The sequence below is a fragment of the Beta vulgaris genome, chromosome 2, assembly GCF_026745355.1.
Source record: "Beta vulgaris subsp. vulgaris cultivar EL10 chromosome 2, EL10.2, whole genome shotgun sequence".
Classification (NCBI taxonomy): domain Eukaryota; kingdom Viridiplantae; phylum Streptophyta; class Magnoliopsida; order Caryophyllales; family Amaranthaceae; genus Beta; species Beta vulgaris.
The window spans coordinates 10,676,482-10,692,435 of record NC_079203.1 but is presented as its reverse complement, the minus strand read 5'-3'; the positions used below and the strand labels follow the sequence as shown (position 1 = coordinate 10,692,435).

The window sequence follows — 15,954 nt, the reverse complement described above, 5'->3', positions numbered from 1 at the left end:
GCGCTAGAAGATGGCAGTTGTGATTTGAATCATAAATGATTCAAATCACTTCCCTCGCTCCAAAAAGCAAGGAAGTTAGACATATCTCCATAGTATAAATACAAGAAGGAACATCAGAACAAAGACAACAAACACAACACACAACAAACGTGCAATTTACTTTCTTCTCTAGCGTAGCTTAACCTAGATTAGCCAACCCCCTTCAGGGGTTATAAATTAGTCCTTAGCCTAGAATTAGGGCATGTATTGAGTTACAAGTTTGTTCAATCTCCAGTTTTAGTCTAAATTCATGGAGGTATATATCTTTATGTTTATCCTTTAATTGTCCAGCCTGGTTTATCTTCATGTGTGTTATAAAAGAATCTTTCTAGAAGTTTGTGATATGTGTGGGAATATTTAGCTTTAATTAATAGATTAATTATTGTATTAACTGATTTCTTTAATACCAATCGCCTGAATTTATTAGGCTTTATAGTTTAATTACATTAGGCTATAACAAAGTACGTTAGCAAGGTTTTATCTAATTAAAACCGCTAACTACCAGGGACTAAGACTCCTGTGATATTCAGTATCTAACTATTGGGTGTACATTGACTTGTTTGCAAAGTCATCCAACTGATTTTGCATCAACATTATCAAATGGATTAAACTAGTTACTAAATAAAATCAAACTAGTTGCTATTGGGCTAAATCTGTTTTTAATATAGGGATTGTCATTGCCTAATTTCAATTTAAAACTAGGCGGTCTCCTACAAAACTACTCTACATTATATATTACTTGTTTCAAAAGGTATGTTGTTTAGTGATGCAAGGAGCTCAATAAATTAGAGAATGGCCTCAGTATATTTATCTCAAGAGTTAAAATTGTGCTTTCGTAACTATACCAAGAATTCAACATGAGGTGGAATTTCTTTTAAAAATATTTTTATGGAAGGTAAGAAGGCTACAAAGATTTTGGACTTCTTCTCATAATGAAAAGAAAGTTTAATTGCCTAGTCAATTGTGTTAGAAATTTTGGACAGTCTACACTTCTATAGTTAACTTTCATGAAAGATGACTTAATTATGTGGAAGAACTTGCGTTTGGTAGAGATCAAACGACTACCTTCATCATGTGACTAATTTTTTCGGGTGCAAAACCTTCATGTGACTAAATAAAGTAATAAGTATAATTGCGCCTAATCGTAATGTCAAGGGTGCACCGAAAGATACTTTTAAGCTAATCGATAATTACTCGGAGAATTTCGTAACATTTCCAAATTCTTTATAAATACTTCCTTTCTTCTCTATTAATGTGAAAGTATTTCTCACAAATTAATGAAAATAAAGAGTATGAAATTTCAGTTTTTCCTTTTATTTTCAGTTTTTAGTTTATTTTCTTGTTTTGTTGAATAAATCAGTATCTCTTTATGAGATTTCTTCAAACCCTGTTATGGGGTTTTTAGTCTTTGTTGTGGAGATCTCCTTCTCCTCTATGGGAGTTGTGAGTGTGGTTGTTTTGTTTTTAGGTATGAGAAATTGTTCTTGTTGGTTGAAGTTCAAAACTCAACATGAAGGTATTGGAATCTCGGATGCGGTTAACATGGCTCGATCAAGAAGACTCTTCCCAAACTATGTCAGAATGATAGACTTCCTCATCAATAGCTGTTTGATTCAGCAAATACAAGGGGGCTGCGCTGTATTGCTCGATCTGGTTCATTATAGTTTCTTCGAAGACGAATTTGATTTAACCTTGTTTAATTGTATCTTGTTTTTCTTTAATATCTATTGTAGATGTCGTTTGGCCTTCAATTAATGAAATTTCTCTTTCAAAAAAAAAAAAATAAAGAGTATGAGCTCATAAATCATAATCGAAAATAATATGTAAAAATATTGCAGTTAAAAAAGAAAAAAAATATAGAAGTAATTTTTTAAAGACGACAATAACATAATCACCAAAAGTGTGTAAACTTCTATTAAAAATGGACCATAATAGAAATGCCACTAGCATTTGAAGATAGTGAAGAATATACTTAAATATAAGTATTAAATATGGAGAATTTGGGAAGAGTACTACTTTCGTTTTGAGAGAGTAAAGAGAACATGTCATCGTACGTTATTAGAGTTTGTAAGCATGCAAAATTCAAATAAATATTTTGGAGATAATCAACTAAACTAATTAACTTAAATGATTATGGGATTGAAAAAAGGTTTTTCAAAGGGCTTTTTAGAGGTTTTGTGAAAAGGTTTATAAAATGGGCTAAGAAATGGTTACAGAAAACGATTGTGGAATAAACAAGTGAATAAAATAGGCTAAAAAATAGGTTTAACAAATAGATATAGAAGTGATTGAACAAAAATATCTTCTATTGTTGACCTTTATTTTTGGGAAATCATCTACATGGTGGTCCTTAGTTAGGGGAAACTCTATATGATGGAAAGGAAAAAAATGAATTATGCAAGGTGACCCTGCACTATTGTGTTTTTAAAAAGAGTGAAATTAATGACTTTTTCCATCCAAGTTTTTGTTGATCAATTTTTTTTAAAAAAAAATTGAAAAATCAAAAATATAAAATTCAACCTTTACCTCCTTAATCCATCCCTTCCCCTTTCCAACCACCCATTGATCCCCACACCACCCGTCTTCCTCCTCCTTGCACCTCCTCCCCACTGCCAATTGCCAATTGCAACCTGACCTATCGAACCACTTACTACTACCATCTTTCGTTTCCCTCCAGCAATCCATTGCACCACCGACTTCCACGCCTCAGTCCCTCCTTCTCGAATATCACTCCCTTTTTCCTCTCTCTTACTTCGCCATAACCATGATTTTCCTCTCTTAGCCCCAAAGCGACGCCGCCACCACTAGTAGAATAATTGTTTATTACTACAATTGTATTGCTGCGGTTTTACCCATATACAGCAATAAACCACGTCAAAAGAAAAAAGAAAAAATTGAAAATCAACCTATTGTTGTGCTTTTGGTTAGAAATCGCAACAATAGATGTCAACGAGAATTTTTCAAAATTGTTTTTAGCCGTAGCAATAAATGAAATTAGATGATGCGAATGTTGGATGAAATTGGATGTTAGATGTAATTTTGTGCAGGTTATTTCCTTATTATAGGTTTATCCCATTTACAAACAGAATTCAGTCGAAATTTATACAGAAAATATTGCAGCTGTTGCGCTTGTTGCATACTGCTGGATTTGTATTGCTTGTTACTGCCGGCAACCTGTACTTTTTTTTATAAAAAAAAAGGGTCTATTGCTGCGGTTGTGGGAAGAAATTGCGGCAATATGTTGCTTGCTGCGGTTAAAAATTGCATCAATAGAATTAGTTACCGATACTCCCTTATTTGCAGCGCGGCTAAATCTGCAGCAATATGCCCTTTAAGAACCTCTGCACAGTGATACTATTCTACTAGTGCGCACAATGAGAAATTACGAGAGGGGAAGGAGTGCCTGGTCCGCAGGAGGGTTGGGGTGGACAGGAAAGCCGTGGGGTTGGGGTGACGTAGTAGGGGTGATGTGGGAGGAAGAAGGAGGGGGGTAGGGGGCTGGGTCGCAGCAGGGGTGAGGTGAGAGCAGCAGAGGAAACCTGTAGGGTTAGTGGTCGCACTGCAGGGGTAGAGGGAATTTTAAAAAATTATTTTTCCTTTTTAAAAAAAAATTAATTAACAGAATATTACATGAAAAAAGTCATTGTCACTTTTTTTTAAAACAATAGCACATGGTGACTTTGTAAAATCCAATTTTTTTTTCCTTTTCATCATATATAAATTTCCATAATTAGAGACCATCATGTAAATAGTTTTCTAGTGATTTTTCTCCTTTTTAAGAAAAGTGGTTCAATTGTAATGATTCCCCATCATTTTTCCCTCATTGTCTTTCCTCCAACTTTTTATAACTTTGAACCAGGTGATGTAATATGCCACCATCTGGCTCAGGCCTCAATGTGCACTTCAGAGCATATCATTGAGCTTAGACCCAATTACCAAAATCAATCATTTTAACACTAATTAAGTGCACTGAATAAACTTGAGTTCAGTCAGCTTTTCAGCTGCCAAGTAACTATATGAACTTTACAAGTAAGAACAAAGACGAAATAAAACCAATCTTAGAATTGAAGCATTATCTTTTCTTGAACAGTTGAGTGAAATAGAATGTATACAACCTTAAAAATTAGAATATGATCTACATATTAAAGCACAGATATATTCTGTATTGTATGCTTCATAACAGAAGCTTTTCCACACAACATGACTAGGGGTTGTTAGTACCCTGCTAAAAACACTAGTCAGCATTTATCTTAATAATTCATGTTTGTAATAAACCAAACTCCCTACTGTACAACAAAGATCTCAATTTCAAAAACAAACAGAATTGGTAAATCCATCTTTACCATATAAGGAATATATCAATATAATATGGTATTGAGAACGAACTTAGTAGCAACAAATCGGGCATCGAATGAGGCCATTCTCATTACAATCTGGACATCTTTGAAATCCATACTCATCCTCTTCATATTCTTCTTCATCTTCTTCTTCACATTCATAGTAAATTTTACAGCTCCCCGAGCACGTTTCACATGGAACAAACCTTATATCTCCACAAGCCTCACAGACATCAAGTAGACTACCGCCATCATCCTCCATCCTTTCGCAATTTTCTACAAGTTTTTCGAGCTTTCCATCTTCGTGCATTTTTCGTATCTCCTCAATTCCACCAATGTACCTTTCTCCTATGAACACCTTAGGTAAACCATCCTTGAACCTGTCATCTCCTAATAGATCTCTCAATTCTTCTTTGAAACCGGAGTGCATCGATACATCCCTCTCATCCACCCTAACTCCCAAACCCTTGAGGATAAGGCGAACATAACAACAATTTTCATATGTTCTCCTCACTCCTCTTAGACTTGTGAAGTACAAAATCACACGCTCTTTTGTAAGAGTGTTAGTTAAATCAGCACTTTCAATCTCATTAGTTTGAGGACCATATTCGTTATCTGGCAGACTCAAGTTATCATCCTTATCCTCGGCTATTATCCTGTCCACAAAACCATTAACATGAGCAAAACCATTATCTTGTACAAAACCATTTTCTTCTCCATTCAACTTGTCGGCGACTTGCAGCATCCCATGATCCTTGATCAGTTGCTGCTGATCTCGAACACCATCACGAGGTTTTAAGTGAAATGGGTTTGTAGGAGACAACTCTTCGAGCGCCTTCCTAAACGCAGATATTACTTCAGGATCAAATTCCGCAACCATAGCCTTAGAAATCGTATTCCCATTACTCAAACCATCATCCTTCTCTTGGGCAGTGGCATCATCAAACCAAGCCTTTGTGTTATTCTTGGGGGATTCCACTCCATTTTGCAAGAATCCATCAGTCCTCGGAGAATCGACAAGGGGCGGTATCGAATCAGCCGAAACATGAAAAGAGAAGCTCCTCACATGATGCTCTCCAAGCCTTAGAGGACTATAACCTTCAAGACCCTCCATTAATTCTTTAACATCAATGGTTTCAGGCTCTCCAGGAGGAGTTCTAATTGGTGTTTTTGGAGCCACCTTTGTAATCTTTTCATCAATCATCTTCGACCAAGCTTTTGCCTCGATCATCCCCATTGTAAATTCCATTGTTTTCTCAACACCCACTTCATCATTCTTCTTAACACCATCAAGATCACTTTCCTCTCTCTCAAATTCATCCCACTTATTTGTGTTGTATTCGATATCGAATGATTGATCAAGCTTCATAGACCCTAAAGTGGAGGAAGTAAGAGCTACAACATGGTAGCTATCCCCTTTCTTCTCTGGTGGATGATGAACATTCATGGAAAAACTTCTTCTACTCATTGGAGAATATTGTGTTTTGCAATGAGAACATCTTGATTGCTTTGAACTAGCACAACCCATTTCACCAATTTATTCCAAATTTAGGAAAAATTATATGGTGACACAATTAGGATGAAAACACACAATAAAAACTGCATAAATGAAGGAATGAAACAGGGGAAAACAGAGGTTTTAGAGGAGAGAGATATAAAAATTAGCAAGAAGGGATTTTTTTTATTGAGATTGATGAACAGATTAGAAGAACATTCCCCAGATTTAGGGATTGCTTAAAACCCTCCACTCAAAAAAATTAAAAATATTCTAGAGAAATTGAACAATTAAAGTGTGAATTTTCGTGAAAATCCGAGCAAATGGGTATTTTCAGAAAATTATAATTGTTACAACTTGCAATTGAAACCATTAAAAGCAGTGTAAATGATGATAAGATTTACACAAATCACAGCTAAAAAATTCAGCAAATGGGTATTTTCAGAAAAATTTTATTCGAGCAAACGGTCTGATCATCAATAAAAAGAAGATGAACTTAGATTCAGATCCATTAAAGAGAATTAAATGCTTTTTAAGTTTTCAAAAATATATGCAACGTACACGGTTTTAATTGACTTGAAAATGGAAAGGAAAATTAAATGGAGAAAGTTCAGGAGAAAATAAGGAAGATTACATAAAGAGAAAATAGTGGGTAGTTTGTAATTTTGTAATTTAAAAGCTGCAAGAATTTCTATGAAATTGTTGAGAAGAAACAGAGAAAGAAGAAGAAGAAGAAGTAAATGGGTGGTGGTGGTAATGAGGTTAGAAGATGGGAAAAATCTTGGTTGAAAAAGTTTGAATGTGGGAGGTTGAAGAGGATATATATATATATATGGTTATTCACTTATTCTGTTATTTGATTATATAATTTCAGTGAAAAAAATTTAGTATAAAGTTTTTCTATATGAAAAACAAAAGTTTAGTAGTATAAAGTTGGTTGGTTGAAAAATAGAGTAGTACAAAGTAGAATTAGTCTGACGATGAGATAGACGGAAACTGGTAAGACGGCAAATGCGGCAATTATTGCTTGAAAGGCTCGCCCATAATCTCATTGGATTTTTTATTTTTGTTCTCTTGAGACACACATTATTAGATTACATTTTAACGACTTTTTTTTCTCTGTTTTGACGGGAGACAATGTAGATTGGTGCTTCTTGTAGGACTTGACCACGGACTATGGACCACAGAGCACAGGACCATGGTTATAGAACGAGTAAATTACTAGCTCCATTTTGAAGTTGTATTGTTATTTTAAAGCCGTAATATTTATATGTAAGGAAAAATATATTTATATGACGGTAGTGGTTAATTCGACTTGATATATTATTAATGTATTGACGGTTGAGTGCAATTAAAAAATGAGAGGAAGAGTTAATACTTTGAACAAATGTCATTTATCGTATATAGTTCACCCTCGATCACCACCACCACCACCAATAAATACCACCTCTTTTTTTTTTTTATCTTTCTCATTTGGAATCTTGACACTATTCATGCATAGAGAGAATCTTCTCAAATGTTCTCAATTTATAAGAAAAAACATAGTCATGTGGGTCTTGTTTGATTCGTCTCAATTAGTATTTTATTAATATTCAATCGTTATAAATTTTACTAATATATAATGAAAGATATTTAAGTTTTAAAACGTACATTGGAAGACGCGCACCGAAAAGTGAGAATAATAAAAAAAAAACAGAGGGAGTAATTGTTAAGATGAAAAATTGGAAATTCTTTAGGAGACGGAGGGAATAATTGTTAATAGTTAAATTTGTGTGGCAACAAATATCAATCTCAATATTAGTCACCCCTTTTCTCATTAATCAATCACATATATATATATTACAAGGTTAGGAAATCTTATTAAACACTAACTTCTAAAATATATCCAACTAGACTGTAATATATAATAGATGATCTATATCTCCTCATTCTATTTTATTCACTTTAATTATATGTCATGATACTAGACTTCTAATATCACAATAGTATTGTATATGATATTCTATCAACTCGGATAACTACATTATCCTCAACACCCTCCCGCAATCATAACGCCAATTTTACGAATGATACGATTGGAAGTATCTTCTATTTTAGCACCAGATTAGGATGAACATACTAGTACTTCTTCGTCATTGTTGGAGTCGAGATGTACAAACTCGGTTTTGTTGACTTTTACAATTTTTTTCTTTTGCTTGTTGATGAATTCTTTCTGAATCCATCAATTGTCAGTCAAACAGGAATGTCATTATTTTTGAACCTGTTAAATTTACGAGGGACGTCATTCTTTTCGAATCTCTTGTCACATATATCAATCGATCAAGATTATCTAAACGATCTATTGTGCCAAGCTTCCATATCCAACTTGAATTTAACAGTTAAATTTATCTGACAACCAATATCAATCTCAATATTGGTCACTTCTTTTCTCATTAATCAATCACACGTATATGTGCTATAAGGTTAGGAAACCTTACTAAATACTAACTCCTAAAATATATCCAAATAGACTCCTAGTTAATTGTATAATAAATGATCTATATCTCCTAATTCTATTATATTAACTTTAATTATATCTCGTCATACTAGACTTCTATTATCACAATAATATCATATATGATAATCTATCCACTAGGATAACTACGTTATTCTTAACACCCTCATGCAATTGTAACGATAGTTTTACGAATGATACGATTGGAAATATCTTCTATTTTAGCACTAGATTCGGTTAAACTGGAACTTCCTCATCTCTGTTGGAGTCGAGACGCAAAAAGATGGCGATGTCAACTTCAACAAAGGTTTTTTTTTTCCTTGATGATGAAAACATTAATCTTTTTTTAATCCATCAACTGTTAGTCAAACAGGAACGCTGTCATTCTTTCGAACCTGTTAAATATACGAGAGACACCATTCTTTTCGAACCACTTATCACATATATCAACCAATTAGGATTATCTAAACCCAAATCCTTAAAACTCCTTCAACCTATCCAGATTGCAAGATAAAAGGTGGCTCATATGTGAAGGGGAGTGTTAAGAGCATGATCCATATGTGAGTTAGGAAATAGCTGTCCACATTGAAGAATTAGAGAGAGAATGACTAGTATATATATTGTGGGTTACTCTACCTATCACCAATTGGTTTTAGGATGAAACCATGCCAACCTTGTATGTGGTAAAACTCTCCTCTAGCGTGAGCTTGTGTTAGGCTCAATGAAGTTTATCATGGTATCATAGCAAATGATCCTGGACCATTATGAAATACAATATGGAAGGTGTTAAAGATCTCTTTGAGGCAAAGTAAGTCCAATAGAATTGTGATGGCTCCAATACGGGGTCCAACTGACCTCATGTTGGAAGTCCACAAAGGGGCTAACGAGGATGTTGTGACCTATCCAGATTGCCAAATTAAAGGTGGTTCACATGTGAAGGTGATTGTTAAGAGTATAACCCACATGTGAGTTAGAAACAGTTGTCCCACATTGAAGAATTGGAGAGAGAATGACTAATATATAGTCATAGATTGGTGGGTTACTCAACCTATTACCATTTGATTTTTAGGCTAAAGCCCTGCTAACCTTGTACGTGGTCAAACTCTCCTCCAGCGTTTGCTTGTGTTAGGTCCAATGAAATTTATCATTAACAAACCAAGTTCTATGTTTAATTGCGACTCAAAGTGTAAAAATATAGATAATATTTCACATCAATTAGTAATCTCAATCTACATGAGATCTTGTTTGATTCATCTTTATACTTCCTCCGTTTTTTTAGATGTTACACTTTTCAATTCACGGACTCCTAGGTAATTTTTGGAGAGGAGATAGATAGAGAGAATGAAAAACAAAATGGTCTCATGTGAACATGTGATAGGAGAGAGATAGAGAGAAGTTATTACCCAAAATAAAAGTGTAACATCTAATTTAAAATTTCCTAAAATAGAAAGTGTAACATCTAAAAAAAAACGGAGGAAGTATATAATTTTCAAATATGTATTTCTTATAATTTTTACTTTTATAAAATTAGAAGTATTGCGGTGAACAGTCAAATATTACCTCTATATAAAAACGAAGGTGTTATCCGGAGGTTCTTAGCACGAATTCCGAGTTCAAAAAGTTAGGAATGAATTACCTACTCTTAATGAAACCGGTTCTTAACAATTGGAATGGAACTCGAAATTAATGAAAGTATGAAATCACTAAACAAAACCACCATGCTAACTAACTTTTTGTTTAATCCCAGCAGTGGGCCAGTGGCTAGGTGGCTACCAGGTTTTTCGCCTCACTACATTGCATTCATAATTCCATATACATAGACCTATAGTACGTGGGTGCTTCTATAACCGGTGTGTTGAAACAAGTTTCAAATTGACGTGCTGCCATTTCCACTCCAGTAGCCGAATATCAGGGGAAAAGTGCAAACCTATTTCAATAGTTTATATACTGGTCTAAAGTTTAGGCTTAATCAAATCATCATGGATTCATATAAAATTATAATATATACTACAACTTGATTGCCCATCACAACTAAGGGAGTCCTGTAAAGAAGGTTATATTAGAAGGTCTCTTGGATGGAATGTTTGTCTGCTCGATGTTCCTTCCTTCTTCACAAGTGCTTGCCTTCCACTAACTAATGCTTACGTTACTCTTGTAATCATTTGTAAATTAATTGATTCTATCAAAAGTGGGATTGGATAACAATTTTTATATGCATTATCTGGGACCGTCTCATAAAATTAGGTGTCCTGTGTTTAAATAAATTATAAAGATTAAATTTTTGGTGGATCGGAAGAGACAAGAGAGTTATTAGTGGAGCTTTTTTTGGAGAATAGGAGGAGAAGAAGAAAAACACCAAATAACTATTCTCTTAAGATTGGAAATTAGATTTTGTTTTTTTTAAGCAGACAAATAATAGAATTAGACGCTTACATAATCGGGCAAACGTCCTCTGCAGTTGCTCATCCAGCACATGGCCTTAGCTCAGTGGCGGATCTAGAAATTCATAAATGGGGGTAGGGAACAATTAATGAGCAATTAGATTCATAAATTATATCATTTTTCCGTCCCTAATCTTTGGCTATATTTTATTTTTTGGAGCGAAATTTCGCCAACTTTAACCTGAAAATACCATTAATATATAAGAAAAAAATATCATATGATATAAATGCTCCGATACAAGATGTGGATAAATGTAATGAATTTGAATTCCGAGGAAAATTTGAAAGATAAATAATTGTAGAAGATTTTTTTTAAATTTGTTGTTGATATAAGTCACATAATCATGTTAATGGAATAAGGTGAATGGTTATTAGAGATAAAATGATGACTTAATTAATAAGTACATAGAAGTGAGATAAAAAAAAATACAAAATAACCTGACAATTTTAATATAAATTAGCAACTTTCTATGATTCATATTGGTGTATGTATAATAAGAATTGCATATTTAACTTCTACATAAGTTATTCCTTTTATTTAAGAGGGCCTGAAAGATTAAGAGGAAGAAAAAAAGTTGCTAAAGAACATCTGAGAAAAAAGAAAGAGTAAGAAAAAGAAAGAAAGATTAAAAGGTATATTACAGGAATTGAACATGCAACCTCACACTCTTTTATCAATTTCTTCTCCCTTACCACTGAAACAAACACTAGTTTTGATAAAAGTCTGCATGTGTAAACTATATATATATCTGCTTTTCTAAATTAATAGGGGTACAGTTGTACCCACTGTACCCCTGTGTATTCGCCCATGCCTTAGCTGAGGCCTCTGGTTTCACCATTGTCAATCTTCAAATTTAACTATTGTTATCTTTAATGTTAATCTAGAAAAGCTTATACCAAGTGTATAGAGACACACACACACAAATGACATAAATGATACAAAGTAATCAACAAAAGTCTCGTGTGAAGACTCAAACAAGCAACCTCTCAGTTTAAATATGAATACACTAACCAACTGCTCTACAATATCTTGTTGGTTTTTATGGGGATAAAAAGTATTATATATATATATATATTAGAAAAAACATTTAAGAATATGATAACTTTTTTTTTTGAGGGTAAGAATATGATAACTTACATCCTACAATATGATAACTTACAAATGTTTTAAATTCCCTCCATTAACACTGTCATTTTAATTTCCTTTTCTACTAACTTATGTAGCTGATCTTCCCCCTCTATTCAATCTTAACCACTAATTCTACTATGGCCTTGCCGCCTTGCATTCATTCATTTTCTGTAACTAAAACCTCCTCCTTTCCATCGTCTATATACCATCATTTGTAATTGATGTTGCTACTATTTCATTAGCTGATTACTTTTGGAGTTACAATACAATTGTTAGATGAATTGTCGAATTTTTTGTTTGCTACCGAATTGCTTGGTTTTTGTCAGGAATTTGATTGAAAATTTTTCTTTCTCCGATGCATCATAAAGTCAAAAAGTGTCACATACAAACCCCTTTTAGAAGTATTGTACTTCTTGAACATATTAGATTTTCGGTTTTTTCACCAAATGCCCCGAGTTTTCATGAAATTCACCGGGTACCCCCGCACTTTTGAAAATACACGGAGTACCCCTTAGTTTCAACAAAATACACCAGTATACTCTTAATGACTAACGGCATTAACTGCCGTTAATCATTAACCCTTTTTTTGTTTTCAACCCTAATTAACCGCTAACCTAACCCTAACCCTAATCCTAACTCTAAACCCTAACCCTAATCCTAACTCTAAACCTTAACCCTAAACCCGAACCACCCTCCCTACCACCCCAGCAAACCCCCTTTCCCCAACCCCACCCTACCCACCACCCCAGCAAACCCCCCTCCCCCAACCACCGGCCGCCCCCCTCCCCACACCCCTACACTTACAGTCGCAACCTCCTACCTACGCAGCTGCCACCCTCGCAGCCGACGCAGCCGCGCAGCCCCCCTCCCCTCATCGGTGTTTCACCCTCTTCTCATCTTCGTTGTTTTTCGTCACTCTAGAGCTGATGGGGTGGGTGTTTTTCGTGGAAGCGAACAACCCAGAAAAGGTAGCGGGGAGGGGGAGATTCAACCGGAGCAGGGGAGGGTGGGGAGATTCGATCGGGGAAGGGAAGGGTGGGGAATTCGACGGGGTGGGAGCGTTGTGGAGAGCCGACAGGGGTGGGGGCGTCGTGGAGGGTCGACGGGGTGGGGGGAGCTGCGGGATGGTGGGAGGGGGAGCTGCTGGGGTGGGTGGTGGAGGGTGGTGGGTGGGTTAGGGTTAGGGTTTAGGTTTAGAGGTTAGGGTTAGTTTTTAAGATTAGGGTTAATTAGGATTTAAATTAGATAATTAGGGTTAATGACTAACGGTGGTTAACACCGTTAGTCATTAAGGGCATTTGGGTGTATTATAGTAAAACTGAGGGGTACCCCGTGTATTTTCAAAAGTGCGAGGGTACCCGGTGAATTTCGTGAAAACTCGGGGGCATTTGGTGAAAAACCGTTAGATTTTTAATTTCTCAATAATTTGATCGTCACACATTATTTGAAGGTAGTGTATCATAGATTTAAACTTTGTTGATGTATGCTATATCTAAAGCACCATGAATTCATATTTAAGCACTTATTTGTTTTCCAAAACAATGGCATGACAAGAAATTATAAAGAAAGACTACAAGAAAGGGAATATAAGTGCAAGAATATCACCAGGAATTTGTTGTTCTAATTATGTTATGTGTGTGTTTGCTAGAAATTAGAACCTTTGATCGATTTTAATGATTTCATGGTTTTAACGTATCTTGATGTTGTTTGATTCTAGTGAACTAAATAGCCACTTTAAACTCAATCCTATTTATATCATAGAGGCACCATGTGCAGCTCTAACTATTCTTTATTCATATCATAAAAGATTATTTGTGTCAATGCTTTATTTGTTTCTCTTACAGATTTTTTTTTTTTGACATCAAAGAAATTTGCATTAATGAAAATCGGGAGTACAACCTAATGGTAATACAACCAAACTAAACAGAAAGAAGAAACAACAGACAGTATGAAAAACTATCATAACGCGTAAAAACAAAGGAACATATATAAACATTAACTAGAAAAAGTCCAGGCCGAATAACTTTTGTCTTGTGCGATGGGGAGTGAAGATGGATATGATTGAAAATCTGTTGAAAGACGCAACTCTGACGATCTTCATAGAGAGATTGCCGTACAACTGCTAGTAGAACCTGTCCACTAAGCACGAAATCCCAAGGTCCTTGATGAGCCTCCTAGGATTCTCCTGATTCGCTGAACGAAGAAGTCACTGTCGAGAGTGACTTCGGACCCTGCTGCGAGGGTCTTCGAAGATCAGTCACATTAGACTGAAACCCGAAAAACGAGGTGGAGGTCTTGACGTGCCCCAAAACAAGTTGGGGGGCCTCCCACAAGATGCGTTTTTTAGGTGTGATGACACATGATGTCATCACGAGAAATTGGGCCGAGTTCTTTTGATGAACTACGCCCCACTGATGGATCCTAAGATCCAAAGTGACAATCCCGAAACCAAAAGACCGACAAACAACAGATCTGAAACATACCAACAGAAACATAAAGAAAACATAAACTGCCACCCGACACATAGAGCTCCGGCAAACAACACCGTCAAGAACTTGCACCAACGACTTCCTTGGCATACTAAAGACACTGACTCCAACTAACACTAGCGGGGAACGAGGAAGGGATACTCGACCACATCTAAACCTAACCAGGGGGACGGGGAAGGGGAACTTAGACTAAACCTTCGTAAAAAGGGGGGGTTTCGGGGAGGGGAAAACCTAAAAACCTTGACCAAGGAAGCTGGATTTAAGAACCACTGAGCCGAGCCAAAACCGTGGGTGGGAAGAAGCAACAGACCACAAACAGGGGGAAACGGGGGATGGGAACTCACCGGACAGGGGAGGGGGAGGAACCGCACAGACTCGATGAAACGCCTAAGGACGGGGGGCGACTAACGAACGAAAACAGGGGAAGGGGGAGTACCGACGCGGAAAACGACGAACGGGGGACGACACGAACGATGCGACCACGGCGACGGACCGGACGACGCAACCGCAACTACGAAGGACACAAAACTACGGGAGGGGAGTGGTGGAGAGCGACGAGACTGGGTGCGTGAAAGGAGGGGAACGGGGAGACGACAGGGAAACAGGAAAGGGAAGAAAACCAGGGGGCTAGGCTCGCTGGAGACGAGGCTGAACGGCCAGCCCCCGACGAGCCTAGGATAAAAGCGGCGGAAGGTGTTTTGGTAGGGTTAGGGTTTTGAGAGTGTTTTGTAGAGAGAGAAAGTAGATGAGGTCCTCCTCTTACAAATTGTTAATGCAATAGATAACTTAAATATTAGTACTTGACTATTTATTCTCCTTTACGGCACGTTCTTTTTACTATGTAGTTGGGAAGAGGGAAGGAGTCTAAATCAATGGACATTAATGAACCATCTCCACCCTGCAGCCATTCAGTTTGCAGCTATCTACGATAAGAGAAAGGCTGCTTTTAGGAGTTCTCTTTCCCTAGCGAGTGAAGAACGAAATGATATAAAAAGAACTACCTATTGTAGGTTTTTGTAGACAAGTGACTTCGAAACATAAGATAAAAATCCCTTATAATATATGGTTGGTGAAGTTGCTCAAAATAAACTGACGTATATGAAAGTGTGAAGATACAAAGACAACCAAATATATTTTCAACCATTCGCACCGGTGTAAACTTCAAGAAGGCAAGAACAAGTGTTGTGAAGTCGAATCGAATAGTCTGAATTCTATCTAAAATTGTTTAGAGTCGATATATAACTTATTAATCCATAGTCAAAATGTTGGTCTAAGAAGATTTTAGACAATATTTCTCGCTTCAGTTAAGTTCATAACAAAATTTTACATCAATGCAGAAACAATGATAATAGGTATATTTTGTGCCTTGGGATAACAATATCTCATAGCAATTTATTGTTAGATAGCATACAATGATGAGAAAATTCATTATAAAAAAGCTGATAAACTAAATTACATCTCCATTATATAAGCCAAGAAGGAGTTATGGTGTCCCCCAATAAAAAGACTTATATACCCCTAATTTTGAAC

The 15,954-nt window shown here is 36.0% G+C and overlaps 1 protein-coding gene across 1 annotated transcript; it reads right to left on the bottom strand.

Moving 5' to 3' along the window:
* Positions 1-4,086: 4,086 nt before the first annotated feature.
* Positions 4,087-6,702, bottom strand: LOC104884559 (uncharacterized protein At5g39865). Its single transcript, XM_010669235.4, has one exon. The coding sequence runs from the start codon at positions 5,902-5,904 to the stop codon at positions 4,426-4,428; it is 1,479 nt and encodes a 492-aa protein (XP_010667537.1). The 5' UTR covers positions 5,905-6,702; the 3' UTR covers positions 4,087-4,425.
* Positions 6,703-15,954: the final 9,252 nt, after the last annotated feature.

Bases quoted from the DNA above. Each gene is read 5' to 3' on its own strand.
- LOC104884559 (XM_010669235.4), bottom strand. From the start codon at position 5,904: ATGGGTTGTGCTAGTTCAAAGCAATCAAGATGTTCTCATTGCAAAACA.